This window comes from Scyliorhinus torazame, chromosome 1 (genome assembly GCF_047496885.1).
Source record: "Scyliorhinus torazame isolate Kashiwa2021f chromosome 1, sScyTor2.1, whole genome shotgun sequence".
NCBI classification, from domain to species: domain Eukaryota; kingdom Metazoa; phylum Chordata; class Chondrichthyes; order Carcharhiniformes; family Scyliorhinidae; genus Scyliorhinus; species Scyliorhinus torazame.
In genome coordinates this window covers 342,153,681-342,181,513 of record NC_092707.1, presented here as the reverse complement: position 1 = coordinate 342,181,513, position 27,833 = coordinate 342,153,681, and the positions used below count along the sequence as shown (strand labels likewise).

The 27,833-nt window shown below is 47.2% G+C and overlaps 1 protein-coding gene, 1 long non-coding RNA gene and 1 pseudogene across 2 annotated transcripts in view; 1 reads left to right on the top strand and 2 right to left on the bottom strand.

Moving 5' to 3' along the window:
* Positions 1-8,287, top strand: part of slc30a10 (solute carrier family 30 member 10) — a 64,057-nt gene extending 55,770 nt beyond the window's left edge. Inside the window, exon 4 of the mRNA XM_072509413.1 lies at positions 7,800-8,287. Coding sequence (XP_072365514.1) covers positions 7,800-7,879 — 80 coding nt within the window. The 3' untranslated portion in view covers positions 7,880-8,287. The remainder of the gene's footprint in view (positions 1-7,799) is intronic.
* An 11,749-nt stretch (positions 8,288-20,036) lies between these two features.
* On the bottom strand, positions 20,037-20,335 carry LOC140400952 (dynein light chain Tctex-type 1 pseudogene; annotated as a pseudogene).
* Positions 20,336-23,168: 2,833 nt separating this feature from the next.
* LOC140400024 (uncharacterized) lies at positions 23,169-27,618 on the bottom strand. Its single transcript, XR_011938088.1, has 3 exons — positions 27,335-27,618; positions 26,909-27,134; positions 23,169-24,969 (listed from the first exon to the last, which is right to left on the bottom strand). It is a non-coding gene; the product is annotated as an uncharacterized lncRNA (long non-coding RNA).
* Positions 27,619-27,833: the final 215 nt, after the last annotated feature.

Below are 27,833 nucleotides of genomic sequence, written 5' to 3'. Positions count from 1 at the left end.
AAAGGAAATGAAGAAAGAGCTGTTGGCCCCGATACTACAGGCGATCGAAGGGCTAAAGGAGGAACAAAAGACCCAGGAGCGGGAGCTTCGGGTCGTGAAGGCAAAGGCAGCCGAGAATGAGGACGACATACAGGGCCTGGTGGTGAAGACGGAGATGCATGAGGCACATCAGAAACGATGTGTGGATAGGTTGGAGGCACTGGAGAACAACGCAAGGAGGAACAACTTGAGGATTCTTGGTCTTCCTGAAAGTGCGGAGGGAGCGGACGTCGGGGCATATGTGAGCACGATGCTGCACTCGTTAATGGGAGCGGAGGCCCCGGCGGGTCCGTTGGAGGTGGAGGGAGCATACCGAGTGATGGCGCGAGGACCGAGAGCAGGAGAAATTCCCAGAGCCATAGTGGTGAGATTCCTCCGTTTTAAGGATAGAGAAATGGTCCTTAGATGGGCAAAGAAAACTCGGAGCAGTAAATGGGAGAACGCGGTGATCCGCGTTTATCAAGACTGGAGTGCGGAGGTGGCGAGAAGGAGGACGAGCTTGAATCGGGCCAAGGCGGTGCTTCATAAAAAGAAGATAAAATTTGGAATGCTGCAACCGGCAAGACTGTGGGTCACATATCGAGGGAGGCACCAGTACTTTGAGACGGCGGATGAAGCGTGGACTTTTATTGTGGAAGAAAAACTGGAATGAGCGGGTTATTAAAAAGAACGTTTGAACAAAGTGGTGGGGCGAATGTGGGGGGCGAGGAGGGGGGTTAAAAAGGGGGGAAAGAGGAGTTTTATGTACTAATCCTGCGATGTGGTAACTTTTCTCTCTTCCACAGGTGGTGATGGGGGGAGGAGGGGAGGTGGAGGAGATGGGGCGTTGGCCATTGGGGGCGGGGCCAAGGAAGAAGCGCGGGCTTGGTTCCCGCGCTATGATAATCATGGCGGGAATAGAGAAGCAGGAAGGAGGGGGCGTCGCACGGTGCGAGCCGAGGTCACGGGGGGAAGCCGAGGTCGGCCAGAGTTTGCTGACTTCTGGGAGCAACATGGGGGGAGTAATTACGCTAGCGGGGGATCTAGCGGGGGGGTGGGAGGGGGGAATTACTGGGTTGCTGCTGCTGGGGAGAGGGGGGAGCTGGTATGGGAGGGGATGGGCGGGGGGGGGGGCACCGCCTGGGGGAGATACAGCTGCGTGGGAACCGGGTGAGGAACTGGAAAAAGGGGATGGCTAATCGACAAGGGGGGGGGGGGGGGTAGGAAGCCCCCCAACCCAGCTGATCACGTGGAACGTGAGAGGGCTGAACGGGCCGATAAAGAGGGCACGGGTACTCGCACACCTTAAGAAACTTAAGGCAGATGTGGTTATGTTACAGGAAACGCACCTGAAACTGATAGACCAGGTTAGGCTACGCAAAGGATGGGTGGGGCAGGTGTTCCATTCGGGGCTAGATGCGAAAAACAGGGGGGTGGCTATATTAGTGGGGAAGCGGGTAATGTTCGAGGCAAAGACTATAGTGGCGGATAACGGGGGCAGATACGTGATGGTGAGTGGCAAACTACAGGGGGAGACGGTGGTTTTGGTAAACGTATATGCCCCGAACTGGGATGATGCCAATTTTATGAGGTGGATGCTAGGACGCATTCCGGACCTAGAGATGGGAAAGCTGATAATGGGGGGAGATTTTAATACGGTGTTGGAACCAGGGCTGGATAGGTCGAAGTCCAGGACTGGCAGGAGGCCGGCAGCAGCCAAGGTACTTAAAGATTTTATGGAGCAGATGGGAGGTGTAGACCCGTGGAGATTTAGCAGACCTAGGAGTAAGGAGTTCTCGTTTTTCTCCTATGTCCATAAAGTCTACTCGCGAATAGACTTTTTTGTGCTGGGAAGGGCGTTGATCCCGAAGGTGAGGGGAACGGAGTATACGGCTATAGCCATTTCGGATCACGCTCCACACTGGGTAGACTTGGAGATAGGGGAGGAAACAGGAGGGCGCCCACCCTGGAGAATGGACATGGGACTAATGGCAGATGAGGGGGTGTGTCTAAGGGTGAGGGGGTACATTGAAAAGTACTTGGAACTCAATGATAATGGGGAGGTCCAGGTGGGAGTGGCCTGGGAGGCGCTGAAGGCGGTGGTTAGAGGGGAGCTGATATCAATAAGGGCACATAAAGGGAAGCAGGAGAGTAAGGAACGGGAGCGGTTGCTGCAAGAACTTTTGAGGGTGGACAGACAATATGCGGAAGCACCGGAGGAGGGACTGTACAGGGAAAGGCAAAGGCTACATGTAGAATTTGACTTGCTGACTACGGGCACTGCAGAGGCACAATGGAGGAAGGCACAGGGTGTACAGTACGAATATGGGGAGAAGGTGAGCAGGTTGCTGGCACACCAATTGAGGAAAAGGGGAGCAGCGAGGGAAATAGGGGGAGTGAGGGATGAGGAAGGAGAGATGGAGCGGGGAGCGGAGAGAGTGAATGGAGTGTTCAAGACATTTTATAAAAAATTATATGAAGCTCAACCCCCGGATGGGAGGGAGAGAATGATGGGCTTTTTGGATCGGCTGGAATTTCCCAAGGTGGAAGAGCAGGAACGGGTGGGACTGGGAGCACAGATCGAGGTAGAAGAAGTGGTGAAAGGAATTAGGAGCATGGAGGTGGGAAAGGCCCCGGGACCGGATGGATTCCCAGTCGAATTCTATAGAAAATATGTGGACGTGCTCGCCCCAGTATTGACGAGGAACTTTAATGAGGCAAAGGAAAGGGGACAACTGCCCCCGACTATGTCTGAAGCAACGATATTGCTTCTCTTAAAGAAGGAAAAGGACCTGCTACAATGCGGGTCCTATAGACCTATTTCCCTCCTAAATGTAGATGCCAAGATCCTGGCCAAGGTAATGGCAATGAGAATAGAGGAATGTGTCCCGGGGGTGGTCCACGAGGACCAAACGGTTTGTGAAGGGGAGACAGCTGAACACGAATATACGGAGGCTGTTAGGGGTAATGATGATGCCCCTACCAGAGGGGGAAACGGAGATAGTAGTGGCGATGGATGCCGAGAAAGCATTTGATAGAGTGGAGTGGGATTATTTGTGGGAGGTGTTGAGGAGATTTGGTTTTGGTGAGGGGTATGTTAGATGGGTGCAGCTGTTGTATAGGGCCCCGATGGCGAGCGTGGCCATGAATGGACGGGGATCTGCATATTTTCGGCTCCATAGAGGGACAAGGCAGGGATGCCCTCTGTCCCCATTATTGTTTGCACTGGCGATTGAGCCCCTGGCGATAGCGTTGAGGGGTTCCAAGAAGTGGAGGGGAGTACTGAGAGGAGGAGAAGAACACCGGGTATCTTTGTATGCGGACGATTTGTTACTATATGTGGCAGACCCGGCGGAGGGGATGCCAGAAATAATGCGGATACTTGGGGAGTTTGGGGATTTTTCAGGGTATAAATTGAACATGGGGAAAAGTGAGTTGTGTGTGGTGCATCCAGGGGAGCAGAGTAGAGAAATAGAGGACCTACCGTTGAGGAAGGTAACAAGGGACTTTCGTTACCTGGGGATCCAGATAGCCAAGAATTGGGGCACATTGCATAGGTTAAATTTAACGCGGTTGGTGGAACAAATGGAGGAGGATTTCAAGAGATGGGATATGGTATCCCTGTCACTGGCAGGGAGGGTGCAGGCGGTTAAGATGGTGGTCCTCCCGAGATTCCTCTTTGTGTTTCAGTGCCTCCCGATGGTGATCACGAAGGCTTTTTTTAAAAGGATTGAAAAGAGCATCATGGGTTTTGTGTGGGCCGGGAAGACCCCGAGAGTGAGGAAGGGATTCTTACAGCGTAGCAGGGATAGGGGGGGGGGGGCTGGCACTACCGAGCCTAAGTGAGTATTATTGGGCCGCTAACATTTCAATGGTGAGTAAGTGGATGGGAGAGGAGGAGGGAGCGGCGTGGAAGAGATTAGAGAGGGCGTCCTGTAGGGGGACTAGCCTACAGGCTATGGTGACAGCCCCATTGCCGTTCTCACCGAGGAACTACATCACAAGCCCGGTGGTGGTGGCTACACTGAAGATTTGGGGACAGTGGAGACGGCATAGGGGAAAGACTGGAGCCTTGGGGGGGTCCCCGATAAGAAACAACCATAGGTTTGCCCCGGGGGGAATGGATGGGGGATATGGAATGTGGCAAAAAGCAGGAATAACGCAACTGAAAGATCTGTTTGTGGATGGGAAGTTCGTGAGTCTGGGAGCGCTGACCGAGAAATATGGGTTGCCCCAAGGGAATGCATTCAGGTATATGCAACTGAGGGCTTTTGCGAGGCAACAGGTGAGGGAATTCCCGCAGCTCCCGACACAAGAGGTGCAGGACAGAGTGATCTCAAAGACATGGGTGGGGGATGGTAAGGTGTCAGATATATATAGGGAAATGAGGGACGAAGGGGAGACTATGGTAGATGAACTAAAAGGGAAATGGGAAGAAGAGCCGGGGGAGGAGATCGAGAAAGGGCTGTGGGCAGATGCCCTAAGCAGGGTAAACTCGTCGTCCTCGTGTGCCAGGCTAAGCCTGATTCAGTTTAAGGTATTACACAGGGCGCATATGACTGGAGCAAGGCTCAGTAAATTTTTTGGGTTGGAGGATAGGTGTGCGAGGTGCTCGAGAAGCCCAGCGAATCATACCCATATGTTTTGGTCATGCCCGGCACTACAGGGGTTTTGGATGGGGGTGACAAAGGTGCTTTCAAAAGTAGTGGGGGTCCGGGTCGAACCAAGCTGGGGGTTGGCTATATTTGGGGTTGCACAAGAGCCGGGAGTGCAGGAGGCGAGAGAGGCCGATGTTTTGGCCTTTGCGTCCCTAGTAGCCCGGCGCAGGATATTGCTAATGTGGAAAGAAGCCAAGCCCCCGGGGGTGGAGACCTGGATAAATGACATGGCAGGGTTTATTAAGCTAGAGCGGATTAAGTTCGTTCTATGGGGGTCGGCTCAAGGGTTCACCAGGCGGTGGCAACCGTTCGTCGAATACCTCGCAGAAAGATAGATGGAATGGAAAAAAGAAGGCAGCAGCAGTAGCCCAGGATCGGGGGGGGGGGGGGGGGGGGAGGAGGAACCAGAAGGACTCTCAGGGTTGTTAATATATACTGTATAATATGTATAGGTCGTTGCTACAGATAATTATATATTGGACTGTTAAATTATATTTTTGGAGAGTGTTACTTGTGATAAGGCAGTTGCCAATTAGGGTTAGTTTTCATTTTTGTTATTTATTATTTATTCATTTTCTGTTTATAAAATAGGTCATTGTTATTCGTGTTGTTACAATATTGTGTCAAGGATGCACAATGTACTGTGTTGGTTGACCAAAAATTTTCAATAAAATATTTTATATAAAAAAAAAATAAAAAAAAGAATACTCTTCACTTTCTTTGATGAGTGCAGCTCCAAGAACACTCAAGAAGCTCAACACCAACCAGGACAAAGCATACCACTTGATTGGCACCCCATCTACCACAATACCATTCTCTCCCTCCACCAGCAGTGTGTACTATCAATAAGATACACTGCAACAACTCACCAAGGCTCCTTCCAAATCCATGACCTCTACTACCTAGAAGGACAAGGGCAGCAAGTACGTGGGAACGTCACCACAAAGTTCCCTCCAAGTCACAGAGTATCCTGAATTGGGACTATATCATCATTCCTTCACTGTCGCAGGGTCAAAATTCCAGAGCTCCCTTCATAACATCTGTGGGTGTACCTACAACACATGGACTGCAACGGTTCAAGAAGTACTACCGTCATGAGGGCAATTAGGGATGGGAATTAATGCTGGCCTAGTCAACAACACACACATCCTATGATGAATATTGAAAAAACATACACATTTAATACTACAGTATCCAGTAAGATAAATGATCACTTCATTTGCAGGTGATCTAGAAATGCACATGGGGATACAATTTGTTTTAATAGGCAAGATCTTCATAACATTTCCAATGATTGCTTTGAGCTGCCTTGATCAACAAGTGTTGTGATTTGTAGCTATTCTCAAAAACGCAGTCAATTCTAGTTTACATTTTTTGTGGAAATGTTCAGTTACTTCCATTTGTAGTCAATGTGCGGCAATAAAAGATGGTGCTGTACTGTACACTGAAAATTGTCATCATGTACAAATTGCTAATGGTAGTGATATATGTGCCTTTACTGTTTGTTATTATGCTGTTAATGAATGAATGATGAAGGTAGACAAATTTGGGTTAGTTTAAAAGTGATATTTGAAATTCATAAGCATTTGCAAATATATGTACTTCTTTTGAAATGTTACTGTCATTGGGAGAATAAAGCTACCTGCTGTAAAAATGTGAGTTATTTGCCAATGCAATCAAAATTTAAAAAAAATCATTGTTGGAGGCAGCATTATTCTTGAAAGAATGTAACAATTTATCTGTGGGTGTGATCACTTTTGTAGCACGTATTTCAGTCATCACAGTCAAATAATTGTTCAACCAATTGACTTCCTTGACATTTTGTGTATGTGTGTCCCTCTACCTTACGGTTTATATTTGGAGGACGTTTTTTCTCTACCTTATCTGTATGAGCCTCACATGTTTGCATGAGAATTTTGTACATGTCTCTTTTGTTGCTATTTGTTTCTCAGTTTGCATATAACTTTTGCTCAGTTTGTATTTTTTCTCAATTTGTATCTTCTTTGACAGACAATCTGGCTATTCTGCATATTCATGTACACCATTCTTGGTTTCTTGTTTAATCTCAATGTCTCTCTCTTTATTTATCATGACCGGGCTCTGGGAGCCTTTGACAGAAGGGGCAGCACAGTGGTTAGCACTGCTGCTTCACAGTGCCAGGGACTGAGTTCAATTCTGACCATAGGTGATTGTGTGGAGTTTGCGCTTTCTCCCCCTGTCTGTGTGGTTTCCCCCCGGTGCTTCGGTTTCCTCCCACAGTCCGAAGATGTGCAGGTTAGGTGGGGTTGCGGGGATAGGACAGGGGAGTGGGCCTATGTAGGGTGCTTTTTCAGACGGTTGGTGCAGACTTGATGGACCAAATGGACCTTCTGCACCTACCTTCTGTAGGAATGCTAGGATTCTAAGAGAGTGATAAACCATGCTATTGAAAACTAATGAACATTTATTGACTATTTGCAGATGTGCACTTTAGCAGGATTCCATTAGTCTTACCTCAGGTTCCAGCTGCACAGAATTGGTAATGCACTCTAGCTATTAGCATAATACCTGTTAACCCTTTATACTACATTTAATTTTCTCCCATTTTGGGACAATATTGTCACAATTTTAAACTGGGAGGTAGATTTATTTTGTAAGTAGAATCAATAGAATTCCTACAGTGCAGAAGGAGGCCATTCGGCCCTTCGGGTCTGCACCGACCCTCTGAAAGAACATCTTACCTAGGCCCACTCATTTGCATGACCCCAGTAACCCCATAACCCCACCTAACCTGCACATGCTTGAAAGCGAAGAGGCAATTTATCAATCCACTAAACCTGCACATCTTTGGACTGTGGGAGGAAAGCAGAGCACCCGGAGGAAACCCATGCAGGCACAGGGATATGTACAAAACTCCACACAGACAGTCAACCAAGGCCGGAATTGAACCCGGGACCTTGGCGCTGTGAGGCAGCAGTGCTAACCACTTTGCCATTGTGCCGTAAAATGGAATCATTGTTTCCCAATCCATTGAAATGAAAAGCTGGCAAAATGTTTTTTCCTTGCAAGAATCTGCATGTCATAAGGATGTTAAGTGGCCTGCTGGATGCTTTCTTCAGTATTATGATTGTCTTCTTTCTTCAGCCGATCCTCCTGTGGTGAGAAAAGCAAGTTGTGAAAACCCACAGTGTGAAGAGACTGTGGGAGGTCTTGCGGCTCAGTAGCCAGGTTCCAGACGCACCCAGGACCTGCTGGCCAGGGAAGGAATATATTCATGATGCAGCCAAATAGGATGATAATCAAACTACTCATTCGTCCCATACACCACGGTAGGTGGTTAGAGTTGGAGGGATTGCTAGTCAGCAATGATGGCCAACATGACTTGCCAGTGTGTCAGATATGGCAGAAATCCCTCATGAAAAGAAGCATGACCGGGGCTACATCCTACACTGGATGAGCACAGCTGAAGAAGATGTGACTGAACAACAACACAACAGGAGCCGGCAACAAGTGTTTCTGAACCAGCACACAGACTAAGCCAAGGTGCGTTTGAAGACAGGCAACTGGTGAAAACAAACATAGGTATGTCTAGACATGCACTTGTGTAGTCCTTCAATATAATTAAAACTAATAAAGAGCAAATATATTTTTTTCTGTTTGATGCAGGAATGTGTGTTGCATTGCATCATTTGGCGACATCGAAAGCTCTAACAAATCTTGCTGAAAAAGTAAGGCCCCTCTGGGCAGTGGAAATATTTACTTGAAGCACACGTTTGCTGTACAAATATGATAATTAAAAATGAAGGAATTTTGGGAGTGCTGGAGGAGAGCTATTTGGAGACAGTAATTTATCACTGATCATTAATCATTCTAAACACTGCTGATCAATATTTATATCATCCTTGTTAATGCATGGCACATGGTACGACAGCTGCACAAATCCAAAAGGGAAACTTCAAACAGTTGCCACAACAACTTTGCAATTTGTAATATTATGAGGAGTTGACAAAGTAACTCATAGGTCAATTGTGATGATTTTATATATAAAAGTTAAACATTTATTAAAATAAATAGAAAAGAAAATAACACTTAAAACACAAGAACACCTTTACACAGTTAACAGTACTTTTCAAATATTTATTTTTACAAGATTTTGGTTCAAATAATTCAGAACTTAACCCCCTTTTGATGGCAGCAGTCCTCATAGATTTTTAATTTCAGTAACATTACCACATAATGCCCTCAGGGTGCTCTCTGAGGGTGGCAACAAACAGGTGTTCACAGGTCTAGCTTCAACACACACTATCTTGTTTGAGATCTCACAACCATCACTACTTCAATATTTCCTTAAATCTTATACTCCATTCTTCCTACAATACTTTAGAAGTTCCTTTTCCCAGAATTGATCAAACCTTTTTTTGACTTTATGGTTACTATATTTTAAAATTAAACTTGCGCTTTTTTGTCTCTTTTGTTTATAGTCTTCCATTTGTATATTTTCTTTTTGAAATACAACAGCCAACTTTACATCGTTTCTTTTATTTGAGCTCCCCTGGCTCTCTCTTCATTCCCATTTTAAACTGCTGGACTTCACACCTCATTTATTGATATTTGACCTTTGCTGCTATTATATCCAATTCAATTAAACCAGTCACACCCATACAAGCTTGTTTCCTAGTATATGATGATATGGCAATCATATATCAAAAAAATTTATATTAAGGGGGCGATTCTCCAGCCGTGATACACCCGGTGCAAATCCCATTATGTCAGGAGAATAGCGGGAGAGCCTCTAAATGGGATTTGCGCTGGGCGCTGAACAGTGCACAATGATCTCAGTCCGCGTTAGCTGACATAATCTGGTTCATGCGCCTTCTGGGACAGCTTTCTGCTGTTAGAAAAGAGGAACTGGAATCACTCAGTTTTTATGTGGTCAGGAGCTGTTAATCATAGTAAGAGTGTTTATAAACATTGTGGTTAGAATCAAAGCAGGGTACTTGAGATGCGTTCAAGCATGAAGGGAAATGTAAAACAATAAACTCCTTAAACAGCTGTGTCTGAATCATTAAACTGTTAATCACAAGCTAATGAAAAGCATTGCTCTGAGAAATTGAATGATGCTTAGCATTTCAAAGGGTGTCGGGGATTTGAAGCCTTTTCAAGTGTTGTAGGTTTTCAAAGAAGCCTTTGACACTTGTAAAAGTTAAAGGAATTTGTCTGAGGGAACAGATGCTAGGAAAGGGAAAGTGTTCTTGCATTGATTCTTCACTGAACTGCCTGGACTGCTAATCAGCTGTCAGGTAGAGCAATTCAGGCTAAGGAGACCACCTCAGAGATTAAAAAGTCAACCAATGAGGTTCCTGTTGAGCACAGGGGCCAGATCACGATGCCTAAGATGATCTTCAGGTTGCCCAGGGCTGAAAGGGGCAAAGCAGAAATGGGTCCCCCATCATGGGGGGAGGGAGGGCCAGGCTCAACCCCTCACCCACTGCCCTCACCCAGACAACTCCCAGGACCCTTGGGGTACATTCCTTTGCAGCCAAGCAGTAACAGAAGGGCACGTTATCAATGGACTGATACCCCCCCCCCTTGGAATCCACCGAGTCAGGTACGGGTGTCACTGCCAGGGCGTAAATGCCATGAAAGGGGCGGTTGATGGGGGAGGGGGGGGGGGGGGGTTTGTGGAGTGCGGGTCACCCAAATTCAGGCGTGGCTTTGGGGGGGGGGGGGGGTCGGTGACCCATTATTCCCGTGGTGGGGGTGGATGCCCTCCCTTGATGAGGGGTTGGGGGTGCCTTCCTTATCAGCAGGGGTGGGGGGTTGGTGAAGAATTTGTTGTGGGGGCTGCCTCAGGACACTGGGATTGGGCTTCCCGCTCAAAATGACGGCCCGATACTTGAATTTGAATGGAATCTGCCATAGTCTCCACCATGCATAAATTTGCATGGCCAAAGACTGTAACTCACACCTGAGCAACCCTAGTGCCACCAGAGATCAGTCCTGATTCTCTGCTGACAGGAGCACGTAGGCTCCAGAGCGAAGCCAGCATATATTTCCAGTTGTTTCCTTTCAGTCCTGCTCCCTGAATATATTCCTGCAGATGGTAGTAGCTGTCTGGTACTTCACTCACACGTCACTCATATGAAATGAAATGAAAATCGCTTGTTGTCACGAGTAGGCTTCAATGAAGTTACTGTGAAAAGCCCCTAGTCGCCACATTCCGGTGCCTGTTCGGGGAGGCTGGTACGGGAATCGAACCGTGCTGCTGGCCTGCCTTGGTCTGCTTTAAAAGCTTGAATCATTATAGTGATATTGGCACGTCACTGAAATATGGGGACGTGTGAATGTAAATGCAGAATGAGGGCTGTTACCTAACATCCATATACAAACACTTTTAGCAGAAAGTTCCAGCACTGAGCACTGCAGGGCAATTAGGAATGAGGATCTTCATTGAATTTTATTTGCTGCTAGCCCACCTGTACTCTTTCCCAATCTTTGGAATCTCGAATGCTACAGTTTTTAGCTTGCCCCTTTAAATGCATATTTTTAATTTAATAAAAGGTAGAAGGAGACGTGTTTGTAGAAACTGTGGTGTTGAATGATTCATAGCTATTGTACATAAAGTACATGAAATGTAGCAAAAGGATTTAAACAGGAATTCAATCATTTAAGTATGTGTATAATGTGCAGGAACTACATTAAATCAGTCTTAAAGGATTGGAATCAAACTAATCTTATTAAGAGAACAGAGCGAGTACAGAATTAATTTGAAGAACTATCACCTGATCACTTCACCACACACAGATGTAAAGAAGGGTTTTTCTGTACTGAGGATGGAGGACTGGAAATCATTCTGCACAACAAACATCAGGCACTGTTGCTGTTAGATAAGTGTCCCTTTTCTAGGGATTGGCGTAGAATTGTCGGTATTCCTCTGTGTGAATATGCCAATATTTAATGTAAGATGCCAAATTTAGGCTCAGGGGAAACCATTGGTTAGAAGTGTGTTCCTTTCAGAGGATTGTTTGAATATATCTAAGATTCAGAGTTTGTCCTTTAGTCATGACAATTTTGTCTATTTTCTTTTGATCTGAAAAACGTGACTAATATTCAACAGTTGCATTCGGAAGTGTTCTCAACATGTGTATGAGAAGTTATTTGTCACTTTTTAGTGCCTTAAGAAAGCTTACAACTTTTGAACTGATTCTGGTATCATTGTGGGTCTGGGAGGAGATGTTCATGATCCAGACTCCCAGATGATGCTGGAGGCTAGGCTGTTGGTAAACTGCCTTTTATTGAACATTATTCTAACTATGTATAATATATGTTGTGGAGATGCCGGCGTTGGACTGGGGTGAGCACAGTAAGAAGTCTTACAACACCAGGTTAAAGTCCAATAGGTTTGTTTCAAATCACTAGCTTTCGGAGCACTGCTCCGAAAGCTGGTGATTTGAAACAAACCTGTTGGACTTTAACCTGGTGTTGTAAGACTTCATACTATGCTGTTGTAAGACTTCTTACTATGTATAAAATAGGTTCAGCACGCAGCTCTACATCGAGCTATCTCTCTGGCCCCCATCCCTGATGCCAGGGGTACTGTCGGCTGGCACTGCCCTTGCCAGGGGTATGCACCGAGGCACCCGTAGGGACTACTGTTGGTGTTGCCCTAGGTGGGCCGCCTGTGGGTGGTGGCCGGGTAGGTAGGGGGGTAATGGTGGAGGTGTGGGGATGGGGGGTGGGGAGGTGGTAGGGGCACCCATACGGCTGGTGTCACTCTACTCTGCAGAACCAGGAGCCAAGGTGGACGGTCAGCGGGGTGCGCAGCAAGATGGCTGCCTTACAGCCCGTAAATTATATGCAAATGGGTTTACTGTACGTGCGTTCTGGTACACATTGATGCTGCTGTCTAGGTGACGGAGAATTGTGATTTGGTGTCAAATCGGTGTCCGCCGCAATTTAGGCGACAAAACTGATTCTCTGCCCAATTGTGTTTTGCGAGTTCGGCATCGGCCAACGGAGAATCCCGCCCATGATCTCCAAATTTGCAGATGATACAAAGTTGGGTGGAAGGGTGAGCTATGAGGAGGATGCAGAGATGCTTCAGTGGGATTTGGACAGGCTGAGTGAGTGAGCATATACATTGCAGATGCAGTATAATGTGGCTAAATGTGAGGTTATCTGCTTCGGTAGCAAAAATAAGAAAGCAGATTATTTGAATGGGTGTAAATTGAGACAGGTGCATACTCAGCGAGACCTTGGTGTCCTCGTGCATCAGTCGCTGAAAGTAAGTGCACAGGTACATAAGGCAGTAAAGAAGGCAAATAGTATGTTGACCTTCATAGCGAGAGGATTAGAGGATAGGAATAGAGATGTTTTACTACAATTGTAAACGGCATTGGTGAGGCCACACCAGGAGTATTGTGTGCAGTTTTGGTGTCCTTATCTGAGGAAGGATGGTCTTGCTATGGAGGGAGTACAGTGAAGATTTTCCAGGCTGATTCCTGGGATGGTGGGAATGTCATATGAGGAGAGACTAAATTGTTTAGGATTATATTCATTGGAGTTTAGAAGAGAGAGAGGAGCTCTCATAGAAACTTACAAAATTCAAACAGGAGTAGACAGGATAGACTCAGAATGAATATTCCCAATGGTGGGGGAGTTAGAACTAGGGGTCATAGTTTGAGGATAAGGGGTAAACTGTTGGTGCTGCCCTAGGTGGGCCGCACCTTGTTACCTAAGGGGTAAACCTTTTAGGACTGAGGTGCGGAGCAAATTCTTTACCCCGAGAGTGGTGAATCTGCGGAATTCGCTACCACAGAAAGTACTTGAGGTCAAAACATTGCGTAATTTCAAGAAGTAATTAGATGAAGCCCTTGGGGCTAAAGGACTCAAGAGGGAAGACCGGATTAGGGTATTGAACTTGATGATCAGCCATGATCATTTTTAAATTTTTATTAAGGGGCAATTTAGCGTGGCCAATCCATCTAACCTGCACATCTTTGGGTTGTGGGGGTGAAACCCACGCAGACACGGGGAGAATGTGCAAACTCCACACGGACAATGACCCAGGGCCGGGATTCGAACCCGGGTCCTCAGCGCCGCAGTCCCAGTGCTAACCACTGCGTCACCGTGCTGCCCTATCAGCCATGATCATAATGAATGGGCAGAGCAGCCTTGAAGAGCCGAAAGTACACTTCCTGCTTCTATTTTCTATGTTTCTATGTTAGGCCGCTGGACCCCATCTGGAGGATGTGCTGCCAATGCAGCAGTAGAAGGTGCAACCAAACATGACCCAACAGGCTGGGGCCTTGGCCCTTTACTAGAATAAGCTTGAGGTGCTGACTTGTGCCCATAAATTACCGGGGTGATAATAGTACCAGCAATATCCAAAGATTCTCCCATGTAGGTGCCCAGTCTGGCCTGGGTGTCCATTAAATCCAAGGTCCGAATACACTGCATAATTTGGTCAAACATCTTGGGCTGGATTCTCCAATCGCTGACGCTGAAATCGTGTTCAGCGATCAGCCAGAGAATTACAGCTCCCGAAAATATCGGGGGCAGCACCGTTTTTGCGATGCTCCGCCCCCTCCAGTGTACACTGCACCATGTATCGACGGCCTCAGGACGTTGCCTGAGGCCTGCTCTCCGATGCTCCGCCCCCGACTGGCCGAGTTCCTGACAGTGTCGGTCGCGTGTGGTCTCATCCGTTGGGAACACGACATGGCGGCTGCGGACTCAGTCCAGCGCCGTCACAGTCGGGGAGGGCTGACCCATGGGCAAGGGGGTCTTTATTAGGGGCTGGGGGCACTGTGGGGGGTGGTCCGGTGTGCGCAAGCCGGCCAAAGGGGTGGCACTATTTCGTGGGCTGGGTTCGCGAGCAGCCTCCGCCATGTAGCACAGCGCGGCCGCTGCAGACCGCCGCTGTGCACATGCGTGGCCACGGACTCGGCAATTCTCCGGCCATAGCAGCAGCTAGAGCTGGGTGCTCGCCCATGACGGCATGCTAGCCCCCAGCAAAACGGGGAATACATGGCCGTTTTACATCATTTGTTTTGGTGTAAAACGCCACCGTTCCCATGCCAACGTGGTTCCATCGCCCCAGAATCGGAGAATCCAGCCCCTTCTGTCTGACCACAGAGATCGCTGCCCCAGCATCCAATTCCACATCGAGCAAGTGCCCATTGATTTGTACTGTGATTTTTCTGGGGGCCTATGACACAATGCAACTGCAGTCATCCTCCTCTTCCCGTTCATCCAGGTAGAAGGTCCGGACCCTGGGCTGACGTTTACCTCTACGGGGGCGTCTGGACCTCAGGCTCACTTATGGGCTGCGCTCATGCTTGAGCCAGGGCTGGTGACCATAAGCCCCTCATTGACCAGACTCCCCTTCTACGGACTCTGGCAAAGTCTCCCACCACTCTTCCTTCGGCCAACGGGTCGGACCTTTATGCTGCTCGGTCCAGGGCATGGTGGTGGTCCGGGGAGGGGCCTCATCAGCAGGAGGGGGTGTGCTCTAGGGCATTGACTTCCATTTGCTGTATCTCCCGCACCCCTCGCACCACACATTCCCGGGACAGCGCAGCCTGGGAAGGTTTGGTTTGCAGTTTTTTCTGAGAGGCCGCATTGTTAATGCCACAAACCAAGTGGTCACACAACATCTCAGATAGGGCAGTGCTGTATCCATAGAATTCTGGAAATTTCCATAACCTGTATAAAAACTCGGTGATGGACTCACCCAGGTTCCTTTCTGTGGTATTAAAATTATATTGCTGCACTATAATGGATGGGATCCGATTAAAGTGATGGGCCACGAAGGCTACACGCTCATCAAACGTTTTAGTGTCGGACCACTGGACACATAAGGCTCCATATCATTCCGAACGCGTGCGTGCCACAAGCAGTGAGCAATATGACTTCCTGGCGGTCGTTCTCTGCGATATCATTTGCCCGGAAAAAGTAATGAACCCTCTGTGCGTATTTATTCCAATCCGGCAGCAAACACATCCAAACGTCCAAAAAGAGGCATACAGATATAAAATATCCAACCTATATCCGATTGAGATGGGGTTGGCTCAGCAGTGTCGATTGATTTATAAGGCCACAAAGAGCCCACACCGAGTTTGTGGAAGTAAAAACTTACTTTATTTTACAACTACTATTATATGCATCTCCAGTAGCTCCCCACTGGCTCTTCACTAGTCAGTGCCTTACTAGCCGACTCTATTCATACATAGCCAGGCATTTTTAGAGGTCCCCCTACGCCCTTATCGGTGTGTGTGTGTGTGTGTGGGGGGGGGGGGGCGTATTCTGCAAGGCCCACGGGGTAGTTAATCATTCCCACCCCATAAGACCTGTGGTTATAACAACTTTACAGCCACGGTAGTCAGTGTTGTAATGTAGGAATTTCTGCTCACTTCCACAGCTGCGGTGTTATAGTGACCAGATAATCTGTTTTACATAATGTTGATTGAGGGATAAATATCTGCCGGGCCAGCAGGAATGACTCCCCCGGTGTTCTTTAAAAATAGTGCCGTGAGAACTTTTAAATCTGAGCAGCAGATGGGGCCTTGGTTTAACACCTCATCTGAAACATAATAACGTCAACCAGCGCCAGGGAGAGAAATCATGGGCCCCAGTGCTTTTCCTGTTTCTGGACTCCTTATTCGCCCCTCCCCCACCCACTTTAACAGCCCCCCCCCCCCCCCCAAATCACGCATGATATGTTTTCTTGTGTCAAGATTCACCAATCAATTCACAAAGCAACCACAGAAAGATTCTAGCAAATTGATATCGCCCATTGTTAGCATCTGGTTATGAATATCATCCCATATGTATGCAGCATATGTCATTAATATTAAGAGCAGCGAATATCCCATTAGTTACTTATAACACCATGCAGATAGTATTACCAATTCGTGTGACTGCCTCAGCCCTCATTCACATGTTCTGCACATTTGCACCATGTGGACACGGTGAAAGTAAATTCAAATTTGGAAGAAAGATTCAATGCTTGTTCTCCAAATAAACTGCATAAGATCTTTCCCATTCTGTATAAGCAGAAGATTTTCTTCTGCTTGGGTATGTGGTATTATCCAATACAATTATTTTATACAAGGGGTTTATTTGGATTAAGTTATTTGTTTAAGTTAAAAGATATTCTGTGGTCTTTGTGAACAGTATGCCAACCATTCTAAACAAGCGACACAAAGAACACCACATGGTACCAGAAGCCTATTCTTTATAAGAAACGGGAATTAGATTAGGTTAGAATAGCATTAGAGATTGAAGAAATGAATCTATGGTAAGACTGATCAGTAGATGGAAGATCTCAAGAAGCCTGACCACTTCAAGACACATGGTAAACTATGCCAGAGCTGGGCTTCCTTTTAGCAACAATTTGAAGTTTTTATTTCTGCCTCTGCGCTTGAAAATGCCTCAGACCAACGCAAAATAGCACTCCCCCCACATTTGGCTGGACCGCAGGCATTGGAGCTTGTTAATTTGTTTGAATTCAGTGCAGATGAGGATAACAATAAATACAGCATGGTGCTACAGAGATTGCGAATCCTGAAAAAATTCTATGAGCACTGCATGTTAAAAAAATAGCTGCAGTTCAGAGGAGAGTCTGTAGATTCATTCATCACAGCTTTAAAGCTGCGAGTGCAGTCCGGTAATTTATCCTCAGTCTCCGAGTCTATGCTGCGAGATAAAGTTGTGTTCGGAATAAACGATGAGCGGTTGCACGAGAAAATATTAAGAAGACCGGTTTTATCGATTGAAGACACTATAAATATGTGTAAGGCCAGCACACAGGCATCGAGTGAATATGCCAAATTCATGGTAAAGGAAAAGAGCACGAAATCGGGAAACGTGGCTGACGCCATTAATGCTGTGCCACAGCAAAGAAAACTGCGTACAATGACCGGCGGACATTTTGAAAGTGATGTCACGAGCGTGATGATGTGCACACGCTGTGGACATGCCCTCAGTTGCAAAAATTGTCCAGTGAAATGGAAACATTGCTCCAATTGTGGCAGACTGAACCACTTTGCAGCACAGTGTCGTTTATCAGCAACTGTTCCAGTAAACAAATTTAAAAAGTCCTAAAGTGATTTCAGACGGATCCAAAGTGTACAGAGTGCAGAGTCAAAATCCAACATCATAGCGGATAGAGAAGATTGCTCACCATATTCACTTTCGGATACCTTCATGATAAAAGCTATCACTAGGATTGATTTACTGCATTGGCAGGAAAGACCAAAAAAAGTTCTCTCAAAGATAATTAAGGAGGGGACTGTCTCATTAGAAATAAAGAGAGAATTGATCCCATTTAAGATTGATACAGGAGCGGACACAAATATTATCATGTACCGATCTTTAATGCAAGCAATTGCAAAATCACTGATAAAGCAGTCCACCTGTAGGCTCACAGATTACAATGATAACACAATAGCCACAAGGGGGTCATGCTGCGTCATTGTGAAGAATGGGAACATTGAGATACCCAGCGACTTTGAGGTGGTAGAGGGTGAGAAATCACCATTAATTGGAGTTGATGCTGGTGAAAGATAGCAGCTAGTTGAAAGGATTCACTCAACCAGTACTTCAGATGACCAAGATGAAGAGTCGAGGGAAGACCTGGGTGTTGAAAACGACCTCTCTAAAGCTGATGCTGACACATCAGAATACAGGGCAACCACTGATGCTGAAACATCAGAACTCGAGTTAGTCTGAAGAGTGGAACCTCAAGCTTGTTTAATTACCGACATACTGCCAGTATCTGACCGCAAACTACAGACCATAAAAGCCGAAACTGACAAGGATCTGACGCTCCCGAAGGTGAACCAACCCCTAAAAGAAGGATGGCCTGCTGGATGCAAATCAGCCTTTTGAGATATAAGAGAGAATCTTGCTACAATTGATGGTGTCCTGCTCAAGGGAGACAGGATTGTGATAGCTGCCAGTTTACGTTTAGGGATTCTGCAGCAGATTCACGAGGGTTATCAAGGCATCGAAAAGTGTCTTTGGGCCAGCCAGACAGTCGGTGTTTTGGCCGGGAATAAACAGAGAGATCGACCAATATGTTCAAGCATGTACAATTTGTCATATGCATCAGCCTGCACAGAGCAAAGAAAGCATGCAACAGATGGAATTCTTTACCAGTCCAACCTACCCCTCCTCCAAACTGTGTCCCCCACAACCTCCCAACACAACACTAACAGCATCCAACTGGTTCGAAAATGACATTTACTATTTTTTTTTTGAATTAAACATTTCACATTTATTTCAAAACCTCCAAATCAGAATAACTTTTCATGAAAACATTAGTTTAAGTTGTAATTGTTTACTTTTCTCAGCAGCATAGATTGAACCAATGCCACGTTAAAACGCTAAAACTTCACACTAAAACACAATACTGAAGCTGAGATAGTAAAGAAACATATGCTGACTGTAGCTTAAGTTTACTGAGGGTATTGTGTAATTATAAAGGCAGCAATCAAGTGTTCACAAGTATATCTTCCATCTGAAGACCATGTAAGTTGAGGATGAAGTCTGGCAGCAGTCTAAGCTTTAGATGCCCAACCCAAAGACACTGACTGGACAAAACATGGGGCGAAATTCTCTCCCAACGGCGCAATGTCTGCCGGCTGGCGCCAAAAATGGCGCTAATCAGACGGGCATCGCGCCGGCCCAAAGGTGCGGAATGCTCCGCATCTTTGGGGGCCAAGCCCCAACATTGAGGGGCTAGGCCGGCGGCGGAGGGATTTCCGCCCCACCAGCTGGCGGAAATGGCGTTTGTTGCCCCGCCAGCTGGCGGAAATGGCGTTTGGTGCCCCGCCAACTGGCGCGGAAATGCGGCGCAAGTGCGGGAGCGTCAGCGGCTGCCGACAGTTTCCCGCGCATGCGCAGTGGGGAGAGTCTCTTCCGCCTCCGCCATGGTGGAGGCCGTGGCGGAGGTGGAAGGGAAAGAGTGCCCCCACGGCACAGGCCCGCCCGCGGATCGGTGGGCCCCGATTGCGGGCCAGGCCACCGTGGGGGCACCCCCCGGGGTCAGATCGCCCAGGACCCCGGAGCCCACCCCCCCAGGACCCCGGAGCCCGCCCACGCCGCCTGGTCCCGCCGGTAAATACCAGCTTTGATTTACGCCGGCGGGACAGGCAATTTCTGGGCGGGACTTCGACCCATCTGGGCCGGAGAATTGAGCGGGGGGTCCCGCCAACCGATTCCCGCCCCCGCCCAATCTCCGGTACCGGAGACTTCGGCGGGGGCGGGGGCAGGATTCACGGCGGCCAACGGCCATTCGCCGACCCGGCGGGGGGTCGGAGAATGGCGCCCATGGTCTTATTCTCCCATCTCACAGTGCAGCTTCCATCACCAAGATTATCCCAGTAACAGGAACTAGCTGTGTGCAGTCCAGCTCCATTCTTCTGCATTATCACAGAGGTTACAATATACTTGAAGGGTCTTCCCTGCTTAGTGAGCTGACTCAGACAGAGTTCCACCACACTTGTCGTCCACTGATTAACTCTGCTAGGCTGATATGCATTTCCACCAATTGCAGCCTCAATTGACTCTTTAATAATGCCACTAATTTCATCAACAATAAAAGCAGTCTCCTCTCCGCTCTGATATTCCTCCATTTTGCTAACGGTTGCCACCGCGCTCGCGCCTCCTGGCGGCAGCGCCGACATTTACTATTTTTCAAACATGAGGGCCGGGTTGGAGAATTCCCGCCACCACCCCGCCGCCGGCTTCCCCATTCTCCGAGCCCCGATGGGCCGAGTGGCCGACATGTTTCGCTGAGCCCCGCCGGCGTGGATTACTTACCTCCCACACGGCGGGACATGGTAGGTGAGTGTGTAGGGGCCGTCCTGGAGGGAGGGTGGGGCTATCCGCCCCGGGAGGGGGGAGGGCCGCCACGGTGGCCTGGCCCGCGAACGGGGCCTACCGATCAGAGGGCAGACTGGTTCCATGGGGGTCTACTTTACTACACACCGGGCCCCTGTAGGGCTCCGCCATATTGCCCGGGGGCCGGCGGGAAGAAGGGAAACCCTGCGCATGTGGCGAATCACGCCGGCCGTTCTGCACATGCGCGAAAATACACCGGCCGTTCTGCGCATGCGCGAACTCGCGCGGCCCGTTCCGTGCCAGCTGGAGCTGCGGGGACCACTCCGGCACCAATCTAGCCCCCTAGAAAGGTGAGAATTCCTCACTTTCGGGGGCCGTTGACGCCGGAGTGGTTGGCGCCGGTTTTAACGCCGGCGTAGGGACATAGCCCCATTATTAGAGAATCCCGCCCGAGCTCTCTCCTGACAGTTGCTGCGCTGTCTTTGGCCTTTGGGCAGCGTTGGTTTTCTGGTTGGGTTTAAAAAAATAAATTGGACCCATGAAGCTGCTCAAAGGTCAGAAGCAGCAGCTCAGTGAAATTGACTCCGACAGACGGGCTTTAAAAAGGTCGGCACTCTGCAGTTCTGATTTTGTAAAGCTGGCCTGTAGCTCTGACTGCTCAGTCGAGATGATGAGAAAGTCCTTTTAAAACCTGAAGCTCAAACCCCCCCCGCCCCACCACCGGCCAGCCCTGGCATTTGGCACTGTTTCCACCTCCCTCTCCTGGGCCTCGGCCTCCAACAATTCAGCACCCTCTCAGTACTGCACTGGTGTGTCGGCCTTGATTTTTGGACTGAAGCACTGGAATGGGACTTGACCCCAGAACCTTGTGATTCAAAAGTGAGAGTGCTATCAACTGAACCACAGCTTACAATCACTAATTATTGTTAGAAATAGAAAAGAAAATCACATGGAAAAACTGGTCAAGGTGCAGACTGGGAGAAGTGGCCTTCAACACTGACGATTTGGCCCCCTTTGCATTAACATTAAGCAAATAAGCTTCCTGAATGTTTGATATCACATACTGGAAGGTTGCATTGTAGCCTCTCTTCAGAAACTATACATACACTGCAGTATTAAATCCCAACTGAATCCCAGTGCTGTTTATGCAAGTAAGTTTACTTTCAACTTACTTAGAACTGTGGAAGCAGTGATGAGAGCCCAAAGATTTTGCATCCTAGTTTTGAGGTGTTATTGAAGCAGGTTTATCTCAGCATAGGGCACTGACCCAGCTGAAGACATGCCAATTCTGAGCAGCACTCACAGAACAGCGGTACAAGTTAAAGATTTTACAAAGATGTGCCCAAGAACTGTGACATTCTCTCAACTGTGTATCACACATAGTAATCTTCCAAGCCTTTCACTCTGTCAGTCACATAAATTAATATTTATATTCAGGGGTGGCGCTGTGGACCTCACGGCGCCAAGGTCCCAGGTTTAATCCTGGGTCACTGTCCGTGTGGAGTTTGCACATTCTCCCCGTGTCTGCATGGGTCTCACCCCCACAACCCAAAAAGATGTGCAGGGTAGGTGGATTGGCCATGCTAAATTGCCCCTTAAGTGGAATAAATAAATAAATAATTGGATACTCAAAATTTATAAACAAAAAGTTAATATTTATATTCATTCAGCTTTCGTTCACAACTTTTTCAGAAGTTGTATTGTATTTATTTGCCAATGCAGCTGCATAATGCAGGTCCGTGTGATTTCACCTATCCGTGGATTATTTTTGTTGTTTTTCCTGACTATGTGAACTTCTGCTTTCAATTTTTTTTCTTTGCAACCAAGCTGATGCATTACCACTGAGAACAGATCCATATCGATGGAGGGTCCTTTGATTCTAAGTCAAATTATTATTGTGAACAAGTGGCACTCTGGTTATCTGACTTGGAAGCTGTGGAAGGGGTGTTAGATCGGGCAGTTGAGATCCCCCAGTCCACCACAATGTACTGACTAGAACCATTCTCATCATCCCCTTTATTCTTAATCTATCTCTTACTTGCTGCCATCAACGTATGTTGTCAAGCATGGACACAAAATTCTGATGAAAGCAATTATGCATGTGATTCAATCATTGTAATGTATCTTCCATCCTCTGTCTAGGAACAATAGGAACAAGTAGAAAAAACAGGACGCCACTAAATCTCTCGAACACTCCAGCAGCCAGCATCACTCATTGCTACCCATTGAAGCACCATCTTTAATCCAACCACCCTTTTCGTAACATCAACAAAGATGCATAAATTACTCACAAAACACGAGTTGAGCAGGAAAGGTGGCTTTGGAGGCTGGGAAGGAGCAGGAACCCATTGAAGGACATGGCTGACTCTCAGTTCAGCTAAAGAGTTATGGGATGTGGACTTCACATGAGGTGCTTTAAAAGGATATTTTCTAAGTGTAGAAGCCTGACAACATCAGATGATACTAGCAGCATCAGTCTACAAATTCTAAAGGGCACAGTTAGCATCAGCACAAAATCGATAGCTCAGTGCACTTCAACCCATTGTAGGCATATATTATGCAACATGCCTTCTTCTCTGGTTTCCAGCTGCTGGGAGTTTGGATTCACCTCACATAAGATATAACAGACATCTGGTGCCATCAGGTTTGATTTGATTTGATTTATTATTGTCACATGTATTAGTATACAGTGAAAAGTATTGTTTCTTGCATGCTGTACAAACAATGCATACCGTACATAGGGAAGGAAGGAGAGACTGCAGAATATAATGTTACAGTTATAGCAAGGTGTAAAGAAAAGATCAACTTAATATGAGGTAGGTCCATTCAAAAGTCTGATGGCAGCAGGGAAGAAGCTGTCCTTGAGTCTATTGTGGATCGGTAGGAATGTCGAGGCAGGTACTGGCATGCATGTGTAGTGTATCTGTGAGGCTCTGCATCAGAATTATCACTGTCAACCCTGCTCGCTTGTGCAAATACAAGAAATTAAGCAGGATCATCCAGAATCATGCAGCAATTGATGAAACTGGTAGTTGGATATTGAGAAGATACACCTCGAGGAAACAAAGAGATAATTCTGTCCCTAAAGACTGCCAGCAAGTTGGCATCTCACTGGGGGCGGCATGGTGGCATAATGGTTAGCACTGCTGCTTCACAGCACTAGGGACCCGGGTTCGATTCCGACCTTAGATGACTGTGTGGCGTTTGTATGTTCTCCTCGTGTCTGCGTGAGTTTTCTCCGGGTGCTCTGGTTTCCTCCCACAGTCCAAAGATGTGCAGACTAGGTTGATTATACATGATAAATTGTCCCTTAAGTGTCGAAAGGTTAGGTGGGGGTAAGTCAAGGGTGTGGGCCTATGTTAGGGTGCTCTTTTGGAGGGTCAGTGCAGACCCGATGGGCCTAATAGCCTCCTGCACTGTAGGGATTCTATGAAGTGGAAAGATGGGTAGCAAATTAGGCTACATTGCACATCAATAATATAATTACAATAAAGGGAAAACCGGTGGTTATCAATAGTAGAGCTATGCACACAAATCACTTGCATGAAACAAATATTTGGGAGCGCATAAATCATTGGAGTCACAGAACCATGGTGAAACAACGTAAAAACCATTTAATGCTGATTCCCAGATTTTCCAATCAAAGTATAGTGGATGGTTGGCAGAACCCTGCAGAAATTCATCCATTAGGTTTAGATGTTTGCAGAGTCTGTCGGTGCCTCAATGTCCTTCATATGTACAAGGGTATTAACCGTCCATGACAACATATGGTAGAGTTTCTAATCGGCAGAATTCACATATGAATGCATTACACACATTCCTCTGCGTGCCATTATTCTGCACATGTTAACATGTTTATAGTGCACACAGGAAGGTAGAACGAGCACATTGAACATTCATGCATGACCTTTATTGACTGGAAATTCTTTCCCCATTACTCCATATTTATTGAGAAATAATCTTCAGTAGATCACTAACATATACAGATAGTGTTATACTAGATTTTCAATTATTGGTTGTTACTATCTATGACCTTCTTGTAATATAGATAATTATTGAGGGATAGCATGGACAGAACACCTGTATTGAAATCCACGCTTAGACTGGCATGTAACTAGCCATAACAGTGAGTCAAGGTGCTTATACCTCCGATTTTCCTTTACTTCCTCTGGGAATGTGGCTGACCAGACACTGCTATCCGCTTTATGAGAGCTAACATTGAGAACTGTACTTATGGGTTGTTTCTAGTGTCTGTAAACAGTCAGAAGTGTACCTTTCTTGGATAAGGCCCCACTCATTTTCAAGCATTAAAAACGTAACCAATTTAATCACTCAGAGTGGTGTTGGAACCATCTTCAAGTTGGCGGCAACATTGCTTCTTGTCAAATACAGAAAGAAAACACGGTTTTGTCCTCCAGAAATTCAGCTGTGGTACATATTCCAGTGACTGTCAAAATTGCATGGCCTAAAATAAACAAAATATGATCCGTACTGAACACAGAGAAAAAAATCGGGGAAAAAAATGTGCGTTAATACAATGGGGGGGGGGATTCTCCGTTTCAGAGACTAAGTACTGGTGCCGGGACTGAACCAGACGACTTCTACGACAGCAAAATTGGCGCTGCCCCCGGAGCAATTCAACAACTGTTAATGTTAACCATTAACAGTTGTTGAATTGCTAGCACAGGCGCCATGTGGAACATGATCGATTCCAATGAAAAATGGTGTCGGATTCGCTGGGGTTGGGATCGACACTTGAGGGTCTGTCAAGCTGCAGCCGCATATTATTATTATTAATACTCCGCTCCCCACACACACTCAACCCTGACAAGAAGATGGCAGCATGGAGGGCGGCACCCATTTTGCAGACGCAGAGCTTGAGACCCCATTGGACGTTGTGGTGGAGAGGCGGGCTACCCTGTACCTGGGGTGGGAAGAAGGCTGCCACCCACTACCGTACGCTGGGCCTGGGTGCATTTGGCAGAGGACGTGAGCACCGTGGACCCCACTGCCAGGACCATACAGCAGTGCCGCAAAAATCTGCATGACCTTCTCAGGGCAGCCAGTGTGAGTAGGCAACACTGTGCCTCTGGCACCAACTCCCATCCCACACACCCGGATGGCTACCGCCAACGGTATGCATGCACCCCACCTCATGGCAGCACCCATACCGGCTGCCATAGCCAGGTGCCCTGGCCACGAAGACCACGAGTTACCCACCCCTGTGCTGCATGCACCCAACTGCCTAACACTGTGCTTTCTGTCAACCTCCCCTCCCCTCAAGGAGAAGGCGGGCACAACTGCCGGAATAGGGAAAAGACTGGAGGGGGTCCGGCAGCCTACGGTCGTGCCTCTGCATGTCTTACATCCTCTCTCTCCCTCATCAGCCACGGCGCCCGTTTCCCTATTTCTAAAAGCGCAAGAGCATCGAGGAGGCCCCGGAGAATAACGGATCAAGCCTGCCAATGATATGCGGACGGCGTTTACTGTATGTGTGGAGTAGAATGTTATGATGCCGCTGTCGAGGCTCTGGAGCATGGCATTTTGTCGGGCGCCTGGCGCCGGCCACGATTTTGGGGTTACGCGTGATTCTCAAATCGCCTTTCCCGATTCCGGCTTTGGCCGCCGGAGAATCCCGCCCAATAATATCTTTCATATCCTCTGGCTGGCCCAAAAACACTTCACAGATAAGTGGTTTCTTAAGTATTGTCACCGAATCTTAATTATGGACTGAAATCTTTTCTGATTGATTTCATTGAATGTTGTCAATTGCTTCTTATGGGTGACTGGGATATGCCAGTGTTCGAACACCTGTGGTGCCCTTTCAGGCATTCATTTTTGATTGATTATTTTTCTGTTTATTTCTGCTGGTAACACAAAGGCTCTTTCATCTGAAAGACTGGCATTTAAAACAACTTCCTTTTCACGTCATTCTTTCTCACTATGAAAGCTCAGTAGGCCCGAGAAGGTAAATTCAAAGGCAGTTTAAGTGGACAACAAGAAGGCTGCAACCGGGCTTAAGGTCCAAAGCTCGCAATCGGGACTACCGATCACGCCGGTCCCAGTCCGAGCCGGTATTTATGAGGCGATATTTCACGAGCCCTAGCTGATGGGCCTCTACCCGCTAACAAGGGAGCCCACATTCCACGTACCCCACAGGGAGATCAATTGGGGTGTCCCTGTGGATCTCGTGAGGGTTATAAAGCTCACTCACACGTTCTTTTTTGCTAGGGGTGGCCTTGGACTACCCTGGTCTCTGCAGAACCTGCTTCCTGCTTCCCAAGGTCCGCCAATGATTGGTTTTGGGATTCAGTGTGACGCAGCAATTGACTGGTTAATTATCGCACATTCTTTGCTTTCCAATTGCAGTATTAAAAATCACCGGGCCACTTCAGATCACTGACCTTATTCATTAAGAGGCCTTAGGTAAGGTGCTGGCCTCGTGATGAAGAATGTCTGCCAAGCCAGATTTGGCTGATTGCCGGTGTGCTGTGAATGATTGGGCCAAAACACATAGCTACAGGAAGGATACTGCTCACATCAAAGACTGAGGGTAATGTCTTGTTTGATTGCCAGCTGGGAGGACTTGAAGCAGATGACATATGACCCGAAACAGCCCCACCTCTGCAGCTGAAGTCAGAAACAAATCAAAGTTAAAGAGCTGACTAGCTGTGTGCCCAGTAAACAGCATCCTGGTTGCAAAGGATAGGAGATCTGTTAGGTGGAGACACAGGGATGTTACGTGAAACCTCTTCAGACAACCACGAGGAGCACTTTAAAGTCTGATGGACCACTAAGGATTTGGAGCAGGATTTGTTAATTGTGCTTACCTGTGAATGGATTTTGTGTTTTTATTCCAGACATTTTTGTCAGTTTTAGATCTTGATCTATGTAGGTAAAGCACTTCAAGGTCATACACCATGGGGGTGAATCTGTGCTGGATCACAATCTAGTCATCTGTAGTGAATCCCAGGAAGGAACAGAAAACTCTCAGTGTTTTGGCTTCCTCATTATATCACCTGTTCTCATATGGAGGCGTTGGGATAAATAGTTGATTGCACCATGACTTAGGCTATAAACTAAGACACAGATTTATTAAACAATAAATGGATAAGTGAACAGAAGCAATGACAAACAGTAGACTTACTGTAGTTACAGAGAGAAAAATAAACAGTCACATCTGCAGCCCCAAACTGTAACGTAAAGTAGATCAGGCACAGAATCCCTTATTATTAACCATTTTATGGAAATTCTTGCTTGTTGTATGTGGAGTCTCTCTGGCTCAGTTATGTCTCTCTGAATACTGGAAATGAACAAGACAGGCTGAGG